This window comes from Molothrus aeneus, chromosome 2, assembly GCF_037042795.1.
Source record: "Molothrus aeneus isolate 106 chromosome 2, BPBGC_Maene_1.0, whole genome shotgun sequence".
Lineage (NCBI taxonomy): Eukaryota > Metazoa > Chordata > Aves > Passeriformes > Icteridae > Molothrus > Molothrus aeneus.
In genome coordinates this window covers 48,722,082-48,745,739 of record NC_089647.1, presented here as the reverse complement: position 1 = coordinate 48,745,739, position 23,658 = coordinate 48,722,082, and the positions used below count along the sequence as shown (strand labels likewise).

At 42.1% G+C, this 23,658-nt stretch overlaps 1 protein-coding gene across 4 annotated transcripts in view; it reads left to right on the top strand.

Annotated features, from left to right (window-relative positions):
* Positions 1 to 23,338, top strand: part of STARD13 (StAR related lipid transfer domain containing 13) — a 141,258-nt gene extending 117,920 nt beyond the window's left edge. For 3 of the 4 annotated variants that reach the window (XM_066544899.1, XM_066544898.1, XM_066544900.1), the window contains exons 5-14: positions 46 to 1,424; positions 2,885 to 3,058; positions 5,109 to 5,268; positions 9,247 to 9,445; positions 12,556 to 12,763; positions 13,651 to 13,765; positions 14,524 to 14,745; positions 16,664 to 16,881; positions 19,946 to 20,122; positions 20,473 to 23,338. In XM_066544899.1, coding sequence (XP_066400996.1) covers positions 46 to 1,424; positions 2,885 to 3,058; positions 5,109 to 5,268; positions 9,247 to 9,445; positions 12,556 to 12,763; positions 13,651 to 13,765; positions 14,524 to 14,745; positions 16,664 to 16,881; positions 19,946 to 20,122; positions 20,473 to 20,590 — 2,970 coding nt within the window. In that variant the 3' untranslated portion in view covers positions 20,591 to 23,338. Of the gene's footprint in view, positions 1 to 45; positions 1,425 to 2,884; positions 3,059 to 5,108; positions 5,269 to 9,246; positions 9,446 to 9,608; positions 9,922 to 12,555; positions 12,764 to 13,650; positions 13,766 to 14,523; positions 14,746 to 16,663; positions 16,882 to 19,945; positions 20,123 to 20,472 lie in introns of those variants that run through there. The other variant, XM_066544901.1, reaches the window with a different exon arrangement.
* Positions 23,339 to 23,658: the final 320 nt, after the last annotated feature.

The following is a 23,658-nucleotide window of genomic DNA, read 5'->3' as shown; positions in this document are numbered from 1 at the left end:
GTTAAAGCACACAATTTTAACATGTGCCACTTGCTTTTTTTCCAGAGTGAAGATTCAGATGAAGAAGATCTCTGTGCTATCAGTAATAAATGGACTTTCCAAAGAACCAGCAAACGATGGTCTCGGGTGGACGACATTGACACTCTGCTTCACCGGTCTGACAGACATGGCTCTTCTGGGGACATTAAAATGAAAAACACGACAAGCAGTGAGAGCGTCCTTACAGATCTGAGCGAGCCTGAGCTCTCATCGATTCACAGCGAGAGCAGTGGGGGCAGTGACAGCAGGAGCCAGACTGGCACCACCAGTGCTGCCAGGGAGGCCTGTGACTGCTCTGCCCATCACGATGTGGAGAGCACCCTGCTGCAGGACTCCGCTGCAATAAACACCACCCCATTCCCCAAGGACAGCCTGAAGAATGAAAATCCAACACGAGCCAGAGCGAAAACCTTTCTAAAACGCATGGAGACGCTGAAAGCAAAAGCCGTGCATGGAAAGCTAAAAGGCTCGGGAAGAACAGGTCCTTTAGAGATCAGTGGACCAGTTCTCCAGTTTGAGCCAAAATCCTTGAAAGACATGCACTGTGTACAGATAGTCAATGGCGATCTCCAGAATTTGGGGCAAGATTCAGTCAAAAGAGGGCTTCCCTCTTCTGCCAAATCCAGCAGTGACAGCAGCCAGTCCGAAAACAGCAGCAGTGGGGTGAGCACGCCGTGTTTGAAGGAACGCAAGTGCCATGAAGCAAACAAGAGAGGTGGGATGTACCTGGAGGACCTGGATGTTCTGGCAGGAACAGCCTTACGGCAAGTGGTGGACCAAAATCGCAAAAACGAATTTCATTCCCAAGAGAACTTGGTTGTGCACATTCCCAAGGATCACAAACCAGGGACCTTCCCAAAGGCACTTTCCATTGAAAGCCTCTCACCTACAGACAACAGTAACAGTGTAAACTGGAGGACAGGCAGCATCTCTTTGGGAAAGCAGAACTGCTCTACTCCAAAGGAATCTGGCCTGATGGCTTGCTGTCCTAAAGAGAGCAGAATTAGTATTTATGACAATGTACCAGGTTCCCACTTGTATGCTAGTACTGGGGACCTCCTGGACATAGAGAAGGATGTCCTTTTTCCTCAGTTAGATGACATTTTGCAACATGTCAATGGACTGCAGGAGGTGGTAGATGGCTGGTCAAAGAAGGTGTTGCCAGGTCTGCCGGTTGGTGACGTGTCAGTCAGGGAATCCCCATCGTTGCCTTTCCAGTCGCCTACACAGATCACTCTCGATTTTGAAGGAAACTCTGTGTCTGATGGCCGGACCACCCCGAGCGACATGGACAGAGATGGAACATCCCTGAATGAATCTGAGGCGACTGGTGTTAGGGACAGGAGGGACTCTGGGGTGGGAGCATCGCTCACGAGGCCAAGCAGGTAAGTAGCAGAATTTTGTATACAAATCCACAGACTGTGAAATACAATATAAGGAAGCAGAGGTTCTCAGCTTGGGAGTCAGAAGGCCCAGGGTACCATTACAGTAGTGTTCATCCTGTATGGAGATGGGGACTTCCTAGGGAACGGTGCGATTTTCCGGGAAAGGACATCCTGCTGTGGAGATTTTTACATGGAATCAATGCAGAATTGGTTTAATAAAGCAAACTAAGGCATTTTTTTGTCCCTTGATCCATTGATTACATATACCCTGTATATGTTGTAGGATGCATTTTTAATTTGGCTTCTAAGTTATGCACCCAGGTCTTTATGAATCTGTAGCTTTATGCACTTTTTTAATGCACTGATCTGCTTTAAAAATGTGCACCTTTGTGCTCAAAGAGAACCTCCCTACGCTGCCCCAGCCCCTTACATGGGTGGGATAAAATGATGGTGAATGAGTGACTTCTTAATAAAGTGAAAGTGGAATTCTGTTGATAGTTTACAGACATGTTTTAAGTCAGAGTGATGAGCTCCTGTTGAGCCAAGTACCAATGGTCCTGGGCAAAAGCTTTTGTGGGTCTAAACTGTTGCATGTTGGGTGGCTTTGAAAGTGCCAAAGCAGGGAGAACATACCTAGTATTTTCTGATACTGGTATTTCTGATAATACTGGTATTTTCTGATCTGCTGTCAGTCTTGTCACACCCTCACAGAGGACTCTGCCATGCCATGGTTTACTGCTGCCTGTGCTTGCTCACCACCACCACAAAAGTGAAAGTGGACTGGAGGAAACTATTGAGTAAATGAGCAGTGACAAAGTTTTCAGGATTTGAGTCAGAACTTACATTCAGTGAAATAAGAAAATAAAATTAGGGTTTTTTTTCTGATAAATCTAGTATACAGAGGAAGTGCATTGGAGTAAAAAGATGTGAATGGTTCAATAGCTTGGTGGTTTTAGCTCTAGCTAAGGAGACACAGGGTTTAATCCTTTTTCAAAAAAGTCCTTCAGCATTTAATAACAGAGCTGTTTGTAGAACCTCATCTCCAAATACCTCACTGGTCAGGTCAGTCCTCTGGGAGATGAGGGACTAGGCATCAAACACCAGTTCTGAGTCAGGCAAAGAACATTTGTCTCTGAATCTCCCACATCCTGTTGGAAGTGTGTGGGCTAAAGACCATAGCAGGCAGCACTGCTTCCCCAAGTATATGGACAGGACCCACACCTACTTGAGATTCTAATGTTAAACCAGCAAAACTTGGGCATTTCTGAAATTAAAAGAGATTGACTAAATTGTTGTATTTATCTCCAAGGTAAATTTTCTTTCTTTTCACACCACAAGCCATCATGTATGTGTGTGTTTATGTATGTTTTATACATTGCCCAGCCCTATCTCACAGTACACCATCTTTTCTGCGCAACCAAAGCAGTTCTCTGACGTTTCTATCGTTTCTTTTGCTAAAGGCAATTACGATGGCAGAGTTTCCAAATCTCTCATCGCCTGAGTCGCTCCATTGCATCACTTCACATCAGCAACCAGTCAGCAGCCCAGCTGAATCTACTGCAAAAATTCTCTCTGCTTCGTCTCACTGCCATCATGGAAAAGTACTCCATGTCAAACAAACATGGCTGGACCTGGTGAGTACCACTGCTAACTGGAAGGAGACTTTTTAGAAGAAAATAGCTTCTCCTGATTCTTTTATTCTGTCGGAAAATAAATGGAATTAGAAGGAACCAATGACTTCAAGTGTGGGATTTGAAACTGTCCCTTTTAATCCATTGCTGCCTTGTGGCTTGTTGGCAAAGTGAGAAATAGATCCTGGAAATCTGGCTTCATTCCTGTGCTTTAACAGAGAGACAACCCTGGCCTTTTGAACAATGCTACAGTTCCAGAAAAATAAACAGAAATAGGAGAGAGTGACTATAAAGTAGGAAAAGTTTACAGTAAGTCCTACCCAGTATTCATTTGGTGATTCAAAAAGAAACAGCTGCTGCTTCATGTGTTTGATATTGCTTTGTTTGTGCTTTAAAAGAAGGGTTAGAATAGTTATGGGGCTTTTCTCTAGAAATCAAAGATGCAGGCTTTGGCCTAGGCCTCGACCTGTATTAGAGGGAGCTGGCAGCCCTGGCAGCTGTGACAGCTACCTGGTCACTCAGGCAGAGGAGGGAAGCACACATGGATGTGAATGCTCACCATGTGGCTCCTTCTCTACAGAAACCTGCATGTTTTGTGGTACACAAACCCTGGTGGGCCCCACAGATTGAGGTACACCAGAAATGGAAATGGGCATGGATAAGAGTTTGAAAGTATCTGAGAAATAACCAAAACAATGACAGAATCTTTCCCTAATACACTGAGGCACCCAGTCCAGATACAGTATGACTTGATGTTTATATTGTGATTTTCATGCTAAAAGGACCTCCCCAAAATCCCACTAAATTCATCTGTGAGCTACGTTAAGACAAGTTTTCCCTTAGAAATGGAAAAATAGATACAATTGATACATGTGAGATTCACCTCACTGACATCAGTCATTAGGAAAAGTTAAAAGAGTTAAAAGTTAAAATCTGTTATAAATCTGATCTCAGAAAGTCAGGTTGGCTGTTTGTGGTCAGAGGAAACAGACAGGCAACCCAAAGCAGCCCATTATATCCAAGGCTGAGGGTTTGGGTCACCTTCCAGGGGTGTCTCTCTCTAGAGTGGGTATAGAGGTAGCCCAGACAGCTGACTCTTTCTAAATCTCTGTAAGATAACTAAATTCAGTAAAATTAATCCCCATTTCACTGCTCTCCTTTGGAGCATTCCCTGTGGCTAGCTGGCATCTGCACTGAAACTAATCTCACCTTACCCAACTTCAATTAAGCAGACTAGAATACAGCAAATTCTAGGAGCTACTGTTTGTACAAGATTTTCATCCTGAAAGATATTTCTTCAGTTTTTATAATCAGTCTCTAAGGATTTTTAAGAGAGGCACTGTAAATAGCTGTAGAGTTACGCACTGTACTTCTTCAGTAGGTAATTTAAAATGAGTTTTTACTTCTTCCCACACAGATGACACAACTCTTAGTCACATTCAGGTCATTTTCTTTTTTTTTTAATTCCATGGCAGTCATGATTCCCAAAAAGGGAATCCAGTTGGTTCTTGTTTTCATCACAATTTTTTGAAGAAAGCAAGCTCACCAGCTTTCACTTAAGTTACTTAACTAGAATAAATCATATAACCCAAGGGAGGAATCTGACACATAGGGATTTCCCACCATCATTTCTTATTGTAAAATTTTATCAATAGAATACTAAATCATGTAACTGGTAGAAGATCAAAGATCATCAGCATTTTAGAACCTCCTTTTCCCTCAGATACCCTCTCCACTCCGGTTTGCTCTGCCATTCTTGTGAGTCCCTAAAAGATGCTTTAAACCTTGTTGGCTTCAGCTGGATGACACCTGCATAATAAGAGGTTCTTGTTAAAGCTGATTGTTATGCTATACCTTAGAGGCCATCCACTTATAGACATTAAGAAATTAATCAATTATGCAAATTGTCAAGTGTCTTTGTATTGTGCATTAAACATTATTTCACCATCTTTATTTAAAAAGGCCCCGGTTACCAATTTCTGTCAGTAGTGTTATTCAGAAGGTGTGTAAATACTCTGATTTTTTCATGCAGCCTGTTCATGTTAATTTTCAGGTCTGTGCCAAAGTTCATGAAGAGGATGAAAGTCCCTGACTACAAGGACAAGAATGTCTTTGGTGTGCCCCTGATAGTTCACGTCCAGAGAACAGGTCAGCCTCTTCCCCAGAGCATACAGCAAGCCCTGCGCTACCTACGGAGCAACTGTCTAGACCAGGTAGGAGCTTTACTCCATGGACTTGTTCTTTTTTTCTGAAAAGCCACTTTAAGCAAGCAACAGTCAGCATTTTTGTGCCAGGATTATTTGAAGATTATTATCTCTCATGTTTGGCCTCAATCTCCTCTGGTGATTTGATAGTTGGTGCCAAAACTAAAAGTTTTCCATTGTGAGATTTGTATCCAGCTAATCTGTTGAAATTTTGTAGCTGTAACAGTTCTGCTGATTTGTATACCACAGTCTACTTCAAAGAACATTTTGAGATCTTCATGTATATTGAATGAAACCTGTAAAGGGATCAGGACTCCCCACTTCTACATAAATCTGTACTGCTTATGCTTGACTGTTGCCATTGAGGGTTAACTGCATTCACCATTTCACAAGATATGGTACAAAAGGTTTTATTTACTTAGCAAAGACAGAAAAGTCCAAGAATAGAGAGCAAACTCAGCAAAATATTCCCAAGTATTCTGTTGACAGAGTCAGATATATCCAGATAGTTAGGTCAGCAGGGGTTCAATGCCAAAGCCATTATGGTACGTTGCCTTTTATAGTGTTCTTAGCTACAACAAGCCAGCTGGGAGACCCTCATGCTCAAAGTATTTCACTTTTTTTTTTCATTCCCTTTAGCTACAGAGGGACATACTAATCATATTTTTACTGTTCTTCCCCTAAGGATGAGGATGTATATTTTTATGAACATAGGACTGGGAGAAACCCCCTGGCTGTTTATGTTCAGTCCTCTACTGTTACTGACCTCATGTGATATGACCTCTTTCATAACTGCCTTTAGATAGTTGTAAGTTTGAAAGGAGCAACCAGCGCTTTGCTCTGCAGACTCTGCTGCTTTCTGAGCACATGAAAAGGGTGGAATTAGTCTGTTTTGAATCTTCACATTTTCTAATCACCATTCTGTTTGCTGTTCAGGATTTTTGTTGGGTGACAGTCATCTTCCCCAAAACTGAAATCTGAAAATTAAAGGCGTTCCAGTGAATCACAACCGTTTCCCTTTGCAGCCAGTGGGAAAGACAGAGGTCCTTCCTGTCAGTTCTCTCTGTAAAAGGATCCTGTAGTGGTCAGACCTTGACATCTAACTCACAGTGTTAAAGTGAGCTGAGATGAGTTCTGCCAGTCATATGTAGTGCAGGAGCTAAGGGGTGGGATGAACAGCTTGTCAGAAATTTATTAAAGAGGATGAAAGGGAAAGATGCATGGAGACAAGTAGAAGTGATATATTCAGGAGCTAACATGCCTGGTTTCCACAGTGCTCATCTGGGTTTGTGTACTAAGCTGTGTAAAAGCTGTAGAAAGCCAGTGTAGGAAGAAAAGTGATGCAGCAAGCCTGGAATTAGTGATGAGATTGGAGGAGGAGACGCCCAAATAAGAGGAACAGGAGATGTATGGATAGGGATGGGCTTGTCAGCTAAGAAGCAGAGCCAGAGGAAGAAAGAGAAGAGAGAGGATTAAGTGGGGAGAATGTAAAAGGGAGTACAAAGGAGAAAGAAAAAGCTCTTGAGAGACTTGAGGCAATTAAAAGGTGTTGGAAGCCTCAGACAACTCTCTGCTCCATTTGTGTTTACAGGCTGGGAAGCATCAGAGCTCTGTGAATGTCAGTTCAGCTGTGGTTTCTTCTTAGAGTAAAATTGGGAAAGTACTGATTAAAAAAAGAAGGAGGAGAACTACAAATCTGTGTCCTTTAAAATATCTTTTCACCAAAAACCTTTCTAGGCAAAAACATTCCAGGCAGTTCAGCTCCTCTGCTTTACAGTTACTCCCTTTGTTCCCATTTAATTCAAAGTCTGCTAATGCCCGGACAGAGACCTGGGTAACCTCAGCATCTTGCTTATGTGTCTCTCCTGTGCACTGCAGAAGGTGGGCTAGAGTTCAGAACAGGTGTCAGAGCTTCTACTGCACACTCTTGGTAAAGTTGTGGTTGCTCTAAACCATTGCAAGGTCTGGCTCCTGCCATGAAATCCCTAAACTGGCATGAGGATCCCCATACTTACTTGTAGGATATGTAATTCAGTTTCACTTTGTGAAAGAGAAACTGCTTTGCCTTTTCCAACTGCATCTTTATTTCTGTCATGCATCATATGGCTGCTTATGGGGAAGAGGATCCACGCAGCATGAGGATAGTAAAGAGATCGGGGCAGACTAACCTCTGAATTTTTAGTCCCTTTTTATTTACAGAACAAGTCTGTAATAATGCATAACAAAGCCTAAAACATCTTTTTCTATTGAGCGAAGAACTCTTTTGATTAATTATTATTTTTTTCCATTAATAAAAAAAGGAAATTGGAGTTTGGGTAAATGTCTTTAAACAGAGATCAAGAGCAGTAGAATGATGTGCAGCTGGAGATTGCATGGGTGAGATTTGACATTTGACCTCTCAAATCAGACTTATCTAGAAGTTTTTACTGGTTGTTTATACCAGCAGGAACACTTTCCATCAAAAGGAGGGAACTGAGCCTGTGGTCTGACGTTTATCTACTGCAAGCCAAAACCTTATTTTTTGGACAGAATTAGCCAGTCCATCTTCTTCATCTTCAGCACACATTTCTAAGAGGAAAAGGCATTTAAAAAGAAGAAGAAAAAGGGAAAGGGAAAACCAGATGAAAAGAGCTGGATGTTCTTTCTTGTATGCTCTTGTCAGGAAGAAGAGCAGAGCTTCACTTGGGATCATAAATACAGAACACAGGGCACACTCCAGTTCTCCACTTCCTGTACATAAATTTAGCTCTCAAGTGACACTAAATTAATTGGTAAGAAGACAGAGAAGAGCTGCCTCACAGCCAGTCTGGTGCAGCAGTTCCTCTCCATATAAGTAATTAAATAAATATAGCCCCTCACAGAGCTGTGATCTGTGTAATTAGTGTCATGAATGTGCAAGTTAACCAGGATCCTAAATACTCTCCGGTGAGCGTGGGAGGTGTTCTAGAGAGAGGAGGGTCCTCTGTGAACTCTGTGCTGCTTCTTGCTCAGAAGTAAGGGGAAGAAGGCCAGAAGGCATTGTTCCCGTACCTTTACTGTTTGTTGATGGACTGTGCCAATCACCAGCGAGACAGCAACCACAGAGGAAAAAGGGTCTATAATTCCCAACTGGAAATGGGCCTTTCCCACAGGTCTCTCTCAATGTTTCACCTTTTTCCCTGCAAAACTGAAGGGAAAACAGTGTTAACGCTTCCCAAATGAAACACTGTAAACTCACTTGGGAATAAATAATGTGGTTGAGGCCTAGGAATTCACCCAAGGGGGAATTCCGCAGGTGGAGAAGGACAAGAAAAGGCAGCCCTGCCTTGAAGGCATCATTTGAAGAATTACCACTTCCTTTCAAAATAGAAAGCAAACAGGATAAAAATGTATCTTAGTGACACTGCACAAGTAATCCCTCCGTGGCCCCCACTCTCAAACTGGACTTTTCAGTGAGATTTGGGAGAACTCTTGGAAGCAGAGAGCATGAAAGGGAAAAAATACATTTAATCTTGATTTTAAAGCTCTACTAGGAAGTACTAATCTTTTGTCACAGCATTTATTACTTAGCTAAGCATAATATTTTCCTGTTAGTCTTCAAAATATATACCCAAATAAATATGAGGGGCCAGATTCTCAGCTGGAGTAAATCAACAGTCAGTGACCCAAGCCAAGCAAGCCAGGCTGATTTATATCACCAGAGCATCTTGCTTAAACTTCTCAGGCAGCAGAGAAACCACAAGGCACTCTGAACTGTCTCTCTAGAATGGGACAGAGAGCAGCAGCATTATTAACCCCTGCAATCCTTCTGTGGGGGCCTGTGCTTGCCTGTGAGACTTGTAGGACCATCAATTGCATCTGCACATTTTCCTCCTCCTTGCCTAGAGTGAAATAAGCAACCCAAGCTTTGGTCATGATCCAAGTCCCCACATATAAATGTATATAGCATATATATATTCTTCAAGTGCCACTTTCCCCTTTACCCTAGTCAATGTGGTACGTTTTTAGGTGGGTCTGTTTCGGAAATCTGGAGTGAAATCCCGAATCCAGGCCCTGCGCCAGATGAACGAGAGCTCCCCAGAAAACGTCAGCTATGAGGACCAGTCAGCATATGATGTGGCTGACATGGTCAAGCAATTCTTCAGGGACTTGCCAGAGCCCCTCCTCACAAGTAAACTAGGAGAGACTTTTCTGCACATCTATCAATGTAAGTTGATATTTCTACATATTTCTCTTATTATAAATAATTAGAAATTGTTATATAGTAATATGCTGTAAATATTTTTGGCATGTTAACACTGGATAGGTTTCTTTCTGCTAGGCTTTGAGATATAAAAAACCCCTCTGCCCTCAAAATCTTTCACTAACAGGTCTTTGGAACCACCTAAATATTTCAGTGTCAAATTTAATGGAAAGACAATCTTCATACCAGCCTCACAGCCAGAAAGAAGACAGAAGAAAAGGCTGCTGGACACAAAGAGCATGAAGACTCATATTTTTGTCAGATTTCTTTAAACTGTGGGCCCATTTCATGCATTTATATCTCAATATAAATGAGTCTTCTGAGCATGGAGAAGTGGTATTTGACCATGAGAATATGTGTCTCTGTAGTCCTTTTCCTTGCTGTGGCTTCTGATTATTTGTTTTTTCATAATAGTCAATAAAATGTACATGCAAAAACAAGCTGCCTTCATGTAGATCATAAGCTCTATGTAAAGAACTCAGAGAAAGAAAGAAACCAGGGGATTTCTTCTTTTCTTTCCAGCATAAGCAATCTTCAGAAAAATCTGAGATGCATCAGAATAATGAAAGTCCCTGTGAATCAGGAAATGACTGTGTATCTTTTCTCCAGACTGAGGGAGAAATAAACAGTGAGGAAAACACTGAACAGCCAGAGGAATTAGAGTTTTTTTCCTGACAGTGTCCATTATGAGGACCAGTCAGCCAGCACTCTGGCAGATGCAGCCAGCCTAAGCCAAACAATTGGAAGCACTAAAGAGAAGTGTGTCTAGTCTTTTCACTTGCAGACGTTTCAGCTGCCAAAACAATAGAAAACCATTTTAAAACACTGTGTAATCCCAGTGCTTAAGAATCTCAGATACTTCCGTTGCTTCCCTTTACTGTAAAAATCTGTCTGTGGCATGCAGTCACTAATGAATTTACCACCACAGTGTCTGTAGCTGGTAGAGAACGCTGGATTCTGCATGTGAAAGACAGCACTGCAAATCAATTCAGTGGGTTTGGCTGTATGTGATGTCTTGGGACACAAGTTAACTGCAAGAGTTGGTGCCCAGCCCTGGACCATCATTTCCCCTTCTCCTTTCCTGCTCACAAGTTGTCTGCCTGCACACACATTAATAAGCTTGTTCAGAAAAGCAACAGGAATTCTGGCTGCTAATAAAATGGCAGTCACCATCATTTCCATGGGGAGGTGGCCAATGAGAAGATTATCCACTGCAAGGACATGTTCTGCATGTCCTTGGAAACAAATCACCTCCAAACTACTGCTTAATGAAAACTGGGGATGTCTCTTTGCACAGAAGAGACTGCAAGTAAATTACCCCCTTGCTACAGGAAGAGAGAGATGGCAGATCCCAGTGGCATCAGCATAAGCAGGTCTGTAGCCAGAGGGCTCCCCTTTTCCAAGCCATGAGGCTGAATGGGGAAACATTGATACCAGCCAACAAAAAATATAAAAAGAGGCATGGGCTGACTCTGTAATGCCTGTGTGGTGCTGCAGCAGGAAATCTGAAGAACTTCTCTTTCAGAGAGAAGGGGAAAAGATGAGTTAGATGAGTTAAGATTGCTAAAATGCACTAGGAGTTAAAGGTTTTCAGAAAGACTTGAGGATGAGTCTCTTTAAACCAAGGTAGGAACAAGAAAAAAAGGCTCTGTAGGCATCAGAAAATAGTGTTTGAATTAAGAATGAGTAGCAAGGATTTTTTTTTCCACCTGATCAACAACAAATATATTTTTCTGTTTCAGACAGTACTGACAAAATTCCTTTCACAGAAACAAAAATGTTGAAAATTTCTGGGATACCAATTGTATTTCGTAACATCTGCAATTAAACTAATCTGTAGCTGAGACTTTTTCTTGCCCTTTGTTCTGTTTGACAAATTGTTAATGTAAAGTTAGGAAGGATTCTCCTCTCCTAGTGTATTGGCAGGAGATTTCTGATTTTCTGGGACTCACTGAAGATATTTTTCATATATCCAAGACCTTTTTCATATATCCAGAATGGCTTGAATTGCTGTAACACATAGGATTTGGGATGAGATTATTAGCATAGTAGTCTATATGGCATACCATTGATGAAACTTTCTCCATTTTCCTAAAACTCCCAGTTGTTTAATGTTTACCTGTGACTTGAAGCACTGGCTGGTCTTCTGTTTCATGTACCAGACCCATCAGAGCAACAATAAAGGGGAGGGAGGGATTACGAGAAAGTGTCATGGGAAGAAAAGACACATGGCATGGATTTAGCAAAGGCTCCCCTGACTTCTCAGAAAAACCTGGCCTTGCTGCTTTCAGAAACTTTAGAAGTATTGAGCTGTGTTCATTTTGTCTTTCATGTCTGAAAGCTTTTAAAATAAAGTGCTTGTACAAGGCTAGCAGTCGAATCTTAAATGCTGGCTGTTCCCTCTACTGTAAATCTGCTTTTCTTCTTCTTCCACTTGATTATAGAGAGTATGTAATACCCAGAGGAGGACTTGAAGTCCAAACTGAGAGAACTTATGGTAGTTTTAGAAATGAATCTGTCTGAAGTGCTATTTAAGCATTTCCACTACTTCTTCCATTAAACTCTTCTACGGTTTAGGACACAAATCTGAGTGTTCCCAAAGCTTCCCTAAGACTTAAATTTCTGTCTTGCCAGGGGACAAATAAAACCTGAAAAATACCATTTAAAGCTGTAAGTACTGAGTACTCTTCTCCCTTCATAAACTTCAAATGAAGCCCAGTGTCTTTCTTGGGAGCAGCCCTTCAAACAAACAGAGACATGCCAAACACTGGCAAGGGAAGCTGTGCTTTGTGGAGGAGCAGAAGGAGGAGCAGATCAGGACCAGCTGATCTGTTCCCCTTGGTCTCCTGTCATCTGCCTCTTCACAAAGCCATCGCTAAGGTCAGGAAAGACCTCTTTGAGTCAAGCACTAACCTAACACTGCCAGGCCCACCACTGAAACACGTCCCTGAGCACCACCTCTGTGCGGGGTTTGAGCACTTGAGGGGACTGTGAATGTCTGTGGTAGCTTTATCTCTCTGGCTCCTCCCCTGATCTGACAACTGACCCCCTGGACGTCCCTTGCTCCCTGGCAGATGTCCCCAAGGAGCAGCGGCTGCAGGCGGTGCAGGCGGCCATCATGCTCATGGCCGATGAGAACAGGGAGGTTCTGCAGACCCTGCTTTGCTTCCTCAGCGACGTCACCTCCGTGGAGGAAAATCAGATGACCCCCATGAACATCGCTGTTTGTCTGGCCCCTTCCCTCTTCCATCTCAATATAGTGAAGAAAGAAAGCTCTCCGAGGTATGTTTCTTCTCAGCATTATAAATAGTCACAACCTGAATACAGAGTGATACTTTCAGTGGTACGCAGGAAAAATTTTCCAAGCCATCTGCTTTCCAGCACACATTAAACAGGGCATGGCTTCAGTAAGAGGGGAAAACCCCTGCTGCAGAGCCAGAAGCACACTTGTTTTCTCAAGCCCAGAAGGCATTCCAGGTTGTCTGTTGTGAACATGCAGTGCCTGCTTTCCATGTGGAATTTTCAATGGGGCACTAGTGAATTTTGCATGAGTAATGTTGACTTCTGTAAAGGAAAAGGGGTTGATTTTGCTCTGGTTGAAGTCAAAGATTAACCATGTTTTAAAGGATTTTGATATATAGATTTTCAATGAGTGGTTTTTTTTCACTTTCAATTTACTGTCTACATTCTGCCATTCAGGAAACAGGGTTTATTTCAGGCCACATTAAAATTGTAACATGGTGAGTGTAGACTAAACAGGGCATAGCCAGGCTAAACATTAGTGGTCCCTCTTGACTTTTTTCCCTCCCATCTGGTTCAGAATACACTGAGATTCTTGGTCAAGTACATGTATAACTCGTGTCTGAACAAGGGCTTTAAGAAGTAACAATGTAAACCACTTTACATCAAGTCAGTTAAAAATCCATTTCAAAATGTACAACACATCATGCAGGATATGCATAACCTTTCCTGCTTTTACCTTTGGCTGAGCAATATTTGAGGTAAACATTTTTCCTTTAAAAAAGGCCCAACAGTTTGAGCAGTCTTGTTGATAAATAGAAACTAAAGATAGGGGGTTTTTTCTCTCTGATGTTGGGAGCATCCTGCTGGTTTTGCTTTCATATTAAAAATATTCAGCTCTTTACCTGAGATACTGAATTCAATTACAGAGTAATACAGAAAAAATATGCAACAGGGAAGCCAGATCAGAAGGACCTCAGTGAAAACCTGGCAGCTACTCAGGGACTTGCTCACATGATAATGGAATGCAACAAACTTTTTGAGGTGAGTGAGAGACTCAAACAGCATTATTCATGGCCACATAATGCAGCACCCTTTGAAGTATTTATGTTTACGCTTATATTTTCTGTCTTGTGTTAGCTCAGAGATTGGTGCCTCACTTATTTGTAAACTTGCTTCATCCAAAGTTTATTTATCTCATTTCTTTATGGCAGTTCCCTTTTATTATTCAAAAGATGCAGGGTAATTATGCTGTGACAGTTTTCAACCCAAACCAGTGGATTAGAAAATTTTAGACTAATTCAAATCAAAATCTGCTAGTGTAAAATTTTATTACAATGCTTTTAAGGCGTCAATTAAAACTTATTCCTCTTAAAAATAATTGCCTTTACACTTTATTTCTGTGTGTCATGCAATAAAGTAAAAATCACACAGAGACCTGCAGTCATTCCTGCAGCTACTTACACTGCAGCTGGAGGAGAGCAAATGCTCGTATCTTCTTTGCCCAGAAGCACAAGGCAGTATTTGTGAGGGCTAAAGGAGTAACAGTGGGGTATTGACAGCCAGTTGATCAGTCTAACACGGTTCTGCATGAGTAGTGCTGTTCAGAGCCATGGGCTGTTTCATTAGACTACTTTGATGTTTCATCTTGCATAAGACAGAAATTGGTGTGCATTTTGCAGATCCTAGGCTGGAACAATTGTGTGAATGGTGAATGGTCCATCAGCCTAGAAACATATTGTCTTAAGGAAAAGTTCTCAGTAGATCTTCCCTGTGTGTTTTCCATCCCTTCTGTGGCACAGGTCCCACATGAGATGATCACCCAATCCCGAAACTCCTATGTTGATGCAGAAGTGCATTCTCCTACCCTGGATGAGCTTGGTAAACAAGTGGATGAGGAAGGAGGGAACTATCAGGTGTACCTAGAAAATCTCATGCAAAATCTCCAGAAAGAAGCAAAAGAGAAATTCAAAGGATGGGTCACATGTTCCAGTGTAGAGAACACAGAACTTGCCTACAAAAAGGTAATTTGGGGAGACATGAAAGAAGCAGTAAAGAAACCAAAGCAAAATGCAGCTCAGCTATGGGCCACCCTGGCATGTTGTATGGCAAAACTCACACCCTTCTTTCTGGCAAGGCACTCATTTATTATTATTTTTAAAAAGATCACTGAAAGCAGTTAAAATGTAATGTAATAGTGTTTCAAGTATGAGATTCCAGAAAAAGGCACAGAAAGTAAGCTGGGGTCTCCAAAATAGATCAAATGACACAGCAAACAACACAATCAGAGAGTGAGCCAAGATGTTAAACAACAGAATACATTACCTGGCCACACTCTTTGACTGGGGGACATGAAAAGTTTCCAACCAGTTCTTGATGTTTTCTAGCAGTTTGGAGAGCACAGCTAGAACATAGGTAATTACAAAACTTCTTCAGGCTCTCCTATGCTTTTTTAAGCAGGCCAGTTTTATCCCTGATCATTTTGTCCTTTTTTCATGTGGATTTTTGATACTGCAGCTTTTATTAAAATTTCTGAATTTGTTTTAGGCTCCATCACTTCTTCAGAGAAAGCCAGACCACTGCAGTGAGGCAGAGGGTGCTGCAGGGTCCCTGCAGAGAGTGGAGTTCAGGGCTGCTGGAAACTGAATAGCAAAGCAGAGGTCTCCAAACCAGCAGCAGCTAGCAAGAGGAAGGGATGGATTAGGGGTGGGTGACACTAATTAGGCAGGAGAAGAGCACTGGGAGGAATGTGAGATCTGGATGGTGAGGGGGCAGGAGGCAGCATTACCCCAGCTTGGGAAAGTGCAACCCCTCTGTCAGGGCAAAGAAATTGCAGTTACTTTGGTTTGTAGCCAGCTTCTGTGAGTGACCTCTCCAGGGAGGGACTGTGGGAGGTTGGGGAGAGAGCACAGGTGGGAGCAGGATGTGGGAGATGGGAGAGAGGGAATAGAGGCCTTTGTAGCTGGTGGCCAAGGACCTGTGAGACTACAGAGGAGATTGGGAATCTGGGGCTCCAGGGCAGGAGAAATGGGGAACTGAAAGCTTTGGGGAGAAAGAATTACAAAAACATGAAATAATTTAAGGTTGGAGGTGAGGAAGGTGGGTTTCTGGGGAAACACTCCTCCCTGGGTCTATGGGAGGTACTAGAGGTTTCCTAAGTACTCACATTGGTATATGAGAATGGTAGGGTAGGGAAGGGTTAGAAAAGCAGGGCTTGCAGGATCCAGTGATTACAGTTATGTTGTTTACTGCCTGAAATAGGACCCCTAAAACCATGCAGAAAAGCTGAATGTGTGCAATCTAGGATATTCACCTTGTGCATAGCCCAGCACTTTCTGCTCCCCTTACTGCAAGCTGTGGAGGTGTTCCAAGAAACAGGATCTGTGAGCAAGAAAGACTTAGCAAATAGTCTGTGCTCTTTGAAAGGTGTTTTCCCAACACCTCCCTGGCAGCTATTTTGAGGAGCAAACATCTGTGTACCTGACACATAACTGAATCAAAGTATGTTCTGCTCCCCCAGAATTAACCAGGAGGGTTCATGGACCCTCAGTCCCAGGCAGTGTATAAGATTGCCTCCTTTATTTCAGCCCAGGGTTTCAGTCTCTCGTCTCTTTTTACTTTTGCAGACACATATTCATCATTGCACTTAGGATGTTTGGATTTGGAAAAGTGTCTGTCACACCAGAAGTAATGAAGAACCTCACTGGCACTATGGGAACTAGTCCAGATATATTCTGTTGTGAGAGCAGAGTAATGAATCACTTCAGATTTCCATCCAGGACTAGTAGAGCAGCAGCAATAGCACTAATAGTAATGATTAGCAGGGAAATACGAATGATCTTAAGCTGAAGTCAGACACACACATTGAGATTTTGTCCTCAGTTATCATCTGCTGAACATGGGCATGTAAATTACCAGGGTTTGTGTTCTTGGTCACTTCAGGTTGGGGATGGGAACCCACTAAGGCTTTGGAAAGCCTCAGTTGAAGTTGAAGCCCCCCCATCAGTTGTGCTGAACCGAGTGCTGAGAGAACGTCACCTCTGGGACGAGGACTTCCTGCAGTGGAAGGTGGTGGAGAGCCTGGACAAGCAGACAGAAGTTTACCAATATGTTCTGAACACCATGGCTCCTCACCCCGTCCGAGACTTTGTTGTTCTCAGGTAAGCTGAGGGCGGTTCTCTGGTACCTTTGCCTCCTGCAGTGCATAAAGGAAGATCTGGACTTATCTCAGCCTTCACATCTGTGTAATTGCTCTCCAGGAACTCTACTTCTGGGCAGCAGTGTTGATTTCTCAAAGTGAATTAGTCATACACCTACAGCATGCTGACCTTTTCTCTGATGTAATTTGAGCAGCACATACTCCTGAGGCCATAAATATAATTTCTTCCTCAGAACAGATGTCTGATAATAGCTGCTCTTCTCTCTTAGCTTTGTTTGTTGTCAAAACAGTGCAAATAGAACCCAATTGTTTTTTACGCTGCTTTTGCTGTTCTCTGGGGAATGTTTGATGTTTAAGAGCCAAATGTTTAGAAGAGAAGATAGTGGTGCTTTTAAGCTAAGGCTGTTATACAGTGTCTATTTAAGTTATTATCTTAAATTTTCAGTTGGAGTCTTTGTAAATGAAGAAATGCTGATCCATAAAAATCCTAGTGTGGAAATGAACAGAAAGAGGCAGTAGATTTGTATTCTCTCTTCCAGGGGATGACTTCTCTCAAATAAATGTATAGCTGTGTATCAATATTCTACATTCAATCCCAGTTCTGCCATTGTCTATCTGCCTGTACAAAACAGTAAAAAAGACCCCCCTCTTCTGTCTTTGAAGTCCAGGCCTTTGCTTGCTAGGAGCTATTGTGGAGCTGCTGACATATTTCACTTACAGGGTCAGTCCTACAGTTATTTATTGTAGGATGATATTGTGCATTCTTGCTTTCGGTCCCTGCTTTCTTTGATTGAAATGATGTGCTAGAGAAATACAAAGCAGTTTTGACAAAGGAAGGAGTACAGGGAGTCAGAATTGTATTAAAGGGAATGAAGATTGAAGGAAAAATATGGGTCAAATAAAATTTAATTACAAAAGTACATCCCTTTTATGAACTTTAGTAGTCTCTTAAAGGATGACAACACGCAGATATTGTTGGTATAAGGGAAGACTTATTGGAACTCTTAGGGGAAGATTTAAAAAATGCTTTCTGTAACCAATTCTCCCATTACTCTATTTCCTTTGCCTCACCACAGTATACTGGGCTAAATTAACTATTTTATAATCAAATATATATTATATATTTTATATAATTATATATCTATCATTATTTTATAAATAATCTTCTTATATAATGTCATTAGCTTGAGCCAGTGATAAATTTGGCCCTCTGCAAGGCACCAAGAAGATGGCCTGCAAGCGGTAGGGAGGTTCTGATGGCCGTAATTTGGTCCTCTCATTTGCCACTTAGTTCACTATTAGGTTTCCTGGTGGTTTATGTTCTTTAAAGACCTGCTGTGCAGCCATATCAGTTAAAGGAAAATCCTGCTATCGAGTTCTCATTCTTTTCACTGACCCAGGCAGAATGACCCCCAAGGACTGAAATACATATCATAAAAATGAATCCTGGTGGGTTCTTAAGGGCTGAAAACAGCCATCAGGCAGATCTGTCAGATTCAGTTGTTTATCTCTTTTGATTGATATCATTAAGTCTAGAGCAAGGTTAGCCAGCAGTACCGCAGTCAATTTGATACCTTATGATTGGTGGGAACTGAACAGTGAAATTATAATACACCTCTGGGGACATGAATAAATATATTTTAACAGATGGCAATTTTCTCCTTCTCAAACTTTGGGCTGTGAAAGGATCAACTTAGTTGTTCCCTTTTTTTTCAATATGACAGTCATACAAGGGGATTAGGCTCCCTAGAGAAGACTCTGATGGTAAGAGGAGAGGAGAAATGTTTCATATGCCTGGGATATGACACAGCTCTCAGCTGCCCTGCACAGGCATCATTTTTATTAAAGAATCCACAAGTGTTTCATGTTCATTAAGTATGACAGCATTTTGGTGAGTTAGGTGCCATGATTCTACTACTGTAAGGTATTTAAAGAAGTGCTGAAACTGGCCTAAATCCATATGACTGGGAACAGGAAACTAAAGTCTTCTGAAATCTCTGGGACAGAGAACTTTCCACTTCCCAAATGGCCCAGGGAGTGCTGGATAGTTACCAAAATGATGTGGGCACATCTAAACACTGTGCAGGCACTTGCAGGACGTGGTTCAGCATTTCTCCTACTGGATCTCAGCTGTGATTTCCTTCTCCCATGTTTCATCTGCCAAAATAGCTCACCAATTTTGTTAATGCCATGCACATGTAAAATCTTCCTGCAACTTCCTGCAGTGTCTTGAATAACAGCTCAGTTTCATGTAAGAAAAATTCAGAATGTTAAAATTATCTGCTGAAGTCCAAACTTCAACAGCCCTTGAAAGCAGCTTACCTGCTAAAATATGATACTTCCCAAGGCAGCATAACCCCTGTCTCAGACAATCCACAGCAGGATGATGCATGTTGCACAGCACAGTGGGAATTTCTCATTTCTTCCCACAGCACAGGAAAGAGCACAGACCTATCCTCTGAGATTCAGTGCAGATGAGAAAGATGTGAGACACAAGGATGTAGAAAATGCTTCTAAAAAAAAAAAAAAAGTTAAGTAATAAAGTCTAGAAATCTTGAACTTGATGGAAAACTTCTCCAGCATGTAAGAGAGGCTAGAAACCTGGGAGAGGAAAGAAATGGAAGGACATTTTGTTTTTAATTCAGACACCCTTGAAACATATTCTGGGTACTAGTGAGGACTTCTGCTGTACTAAACTGCATTTCTTGTTCTGTAAGCCTGCATGGGTGCAATGCACAGTTTCAGCTTTTGCTGGATGGCTTACCCTCGGTCTTTCTCCTTTCCAAAACTTTTGTCTGACTGCAAAAGGCTCTATCATGCCCTAGAATACTGATGGTTATGAAATACTCCTGTGGAGAAGCAAAATTTCTCCACCTGGAGTCACATAGATGGGTGGCCATTCCACATGGCCATGAAACTCTACCAGGGACCCCTAGGACAGCCCACTGGCATCGCAGGCAACAAGGATGGGCAGACAAGGAGACTGTAACTTCAGTTCTGGTTCTTACTCACGGGCCCAAAAGTTTCACTGCTAATGTGAATCCATCTTTTATCTGTCCCTGCAGGACATGGAGGACGGATTTGCCCAAGGGGATGTGCATGCTGGTTGCCATCTCTGTGGAACACGAAGAGGCTCCTCTCATGGGAGCCGTGCGAGCCATCGTCATGGACTCCCAGTACTTGATAGAGCCCTGTGGCTCAGGGAAAGCCAGGCTGACCCACATCTGCAGGATTGACCTAAAGTAAGTATCCCACCTGCACAAAGCAATGGCCATTCAGCAGGACAAAACCCTCAAGCTCAGATGCTGGGAACTCAGAGGGCACGGTTAGGGTAGCTTTGCTGCTTCAGAGTGTTCCTTCAGAGTCTCCTCTCCACTTAGTGCCCACCACTGTTAGAATGTGACCTTAGAAACAGAATCTGCTCATTTGATTACTGCAAGGGAGAACTTCAGAGTACTCTTAAAAAGACAAGCATTTGAATGGCCACCACCACCGTGGGCAGTGTGGAGCAGGAAGCATGGCAAGCACGTTTCTGTGGGGCACGTTTCTTGAGTATTTGAGTTTCTCAATAATTCTCTTTTCATTTCTTCAGAGGACATTCCCCAGAGTGGTACAACAAAGGCTTTGGACATCTGTGTGCAGCAGAAGTTGCCAGGATCAGAAACTCATTTCAACCTCTGATTGCTGAGGGACCAGAAACAAAAATCTGAGGAAGTGTTCCTGGGAGCATGTGAGCATAAATCAGGATCTAGCAGGGAACAGGAATACTGAAAGCAAAGGTCTGATTTAAGCTGCAGAAATCTGACCAGACTTGGGTCTATACAAAGCTGAAAAAGGAATTTTATAGGAAAGTTCTTTTATTCTGGAGACTTCACCTTCCCCCCTCCCCTGCATCCACTCTGTATTAATTTTGATTATTGAACTAAACATTTCTTCAGAGAGCTTTTATTACTTTAAAAACAGATTATTGCCATTACTTGTATGTTACATAACTCCGGTATTTAAAGGCTTCTAAGAAGCATATTTTAATTGTAAATAAATAATGTACAGTATGTATATATTTATCTATATTCTATCTATATATATATATGTATATGCATAAATTAATTATTTTGTATATAACTCAGTGCAAATCACTTGCATCAGTTGAACCTTAAGTGGACCTGTCACTTGTTTCTTAGTGTGTCACTGCTACATAAGCTGTGTTTGCTGTTATCACAGAGCTACCAGGCCTAATTCGTGTGATAACAAACGCCTGTTCCCAAATATGTTTTGTGTTTGTGTGTGCTATGAGAAGGTACCTAGAAATAGATGTAGGAAGAATTACAGGAACTAAGGAAGAAGGAGGTTACAGTGCATTTAAAAATAATGAGGAGAGAATCAGTCTCACCAAATAAAATACATGGAGATGCATCTGAGACAGACATTGTGGAGGCCATTTATGTTCAGCTGCAGGATTGTGACTTTTAGCAGAAGGTGTTGAAAACTTACCTGTTGCCTTAAATGACTGGTGTCTGTCAGTAGAGACCTCACTGTGTGCAGTGTTCCAGGTAACTGCTCATCCTCGGACAGCACAAGGTAATGCTGTGTGTCCTGAGATGGCTGAAATCAGACTGGTAACTTATTAAGCTGTAAATTAATTTTTTTTGTAAGCATTTTGTCTAGGTTCTGAGTGTTTCTGTGTTCTTTCCCTCTCCCATAGGGACGGCTAATCCAAAGCAGGTTTTCCACATCCAGTGGACACAAAGACATGCAGATGAACACCATGCCTTTTAATATTCTTACTATCCAAATAACTATGCTTTGTTAAGATTTTAAACACATCTTGGAGATTTAAAAGACTAAATAAATACTATTCTTGGAAAGATTGCTTTTATAGTAACAGCAAGCATTTTCATCTTATATTGCACTGTTCTGCACGATCCCACCTCTGTAGGCATTGGTGGGAGCAGGATTAGGACTATGAGGAGTAGGAGCCATTTAAGCCTATTATATAATTTCATTTTCAGGGACCTATTATTTTGCTAATGGAAGAATGCTTTAAAATTAATAATAATAATTTGTTGACATTGCCTTTGAGGCAGGGTTCCATTTTGTTTTTAACTAACCTACGACCAAAATGTTATTACATCTATGACTCAGTAAGAATGTACAAGCCTGTTAATACTGTTCTTCATTAATCGCATTTGTTCACTTAGACTTTATTTATTGCTGCATAAACCAGCAGAGTCACTCACAGCCAGTGTTTCAGCTCAGTCCTTCCAGCAAAATCCTGAAAGATTAGCATGAGGTGGATTAAGCAGGATGCATTTCCTATGTGAAGCTACAGCTTTGTGCCCCCATTCAATGAATGAGGAAGTCCCTTCAAAGCCAGAGATTTGAACATTCCCCAGGTGTGGGAGCTGTGCAGTGGACTGGTGACAGCTGCTAGAGCATGACCCCAGGTGCCATCCTGCACACACATGGGGGCTGTGCTGGCAGGGGACAGTGCTGTGAGCTGAGGGAGCACACCTGTGGGAGCTCAGGGTGGACAGGGTGCCCCAAGATGAACCACAGTGCTCCAGCATGTCCTTTTGAAGGAGCAGGAGTCCAGAAAAGTCACTGTCATCTTCTCCCACGATCTGTGTCACTCATGTTTTGTTGTGCAAGTGCTGGGATCAGGGATGTTGGCTGCCTGGGAGCTCCAGCCTCGAGTTTATGGCCAACAATAGTTGCAATGTGCAACTACCACGAGCTTTAAGTCCTGCAGACAGGGGAGCACTCACGGGGCTGTTACGTGGCCATAGTGGGGTCTGGCAGTCACCCACTGGCTGCAGGGCACCCCCACTGCCCAGGCTCAGCCTTCCCAGGAGCAAACAGTGCCTCCCCAGCTGGGAATGCCATTCCAGAAAGCAGCAGCTCCTCTCAGACGCCTGTGGCCATGGCAGTAGATTTCATGCCGGCTGTTTTCCAAAACATGAGCAATTAGAGTACTTCTGCTACATTAGTTTACATAAATAAATACAGCAGTGCCTCCGCATTAACAGGCACAGAATTTCTAGCCCTGGGAATGGCAGTGTCTGGCAATAAATAATGTCCTAAGGAAAAGAAAGGAAAACCTAGACAGTGGTTTTATCCTGTCTCATAAGTCGTTGCTCAGCTGGAAGAGGCCCTGTGCCATCTGCCACCCTTAGCAAGGTAGGGTTGTTTTCCTGCCCTTGCAGAAGCTCTGTCATAAGCTTCTGGCATCTCCAAGCCATGTACTGTTGAAATAAGATTTCTTCAAAATGCACATTATGCCATGTCTACCATTCAGCTACCACAGTATTTTGTATTGTTACATTGATACATTATGATAATTGCATTTTTAAATGTTATACTCATATCAATACCTCATATTTTTACCTCATCAGTTGGTATCAGTCATTAGTTGTAAATAAATAATTTCAGAGTTGAATAAATTTGCATACACTAAAGAATCGTGTTTATTTGTGCTCTTTTTTCATCCACTGGCTCAAGAAATGCTGAATTTATGCCCTTGATTTCTTTATTGCAACTTGCTATACACAAAACTGTTCTGGGGTGGGACTTGGGTAATGACTGCAGGCTGAAAATTATATTGTTGTCCATTATACTTAGTCTGTAGGATCCTTATGTATACATGAGCTTCATGGCAAAGATTGTTTTCCAAATTCAGCCATGTTTCTGCATCTGTGTTCTTGTCAATAATTTAGGTCTAGGTTCACAGGAGCTGGGTGAGTGCTGGGTTCACATTGTCAGACATCAGCCATCTCAAATC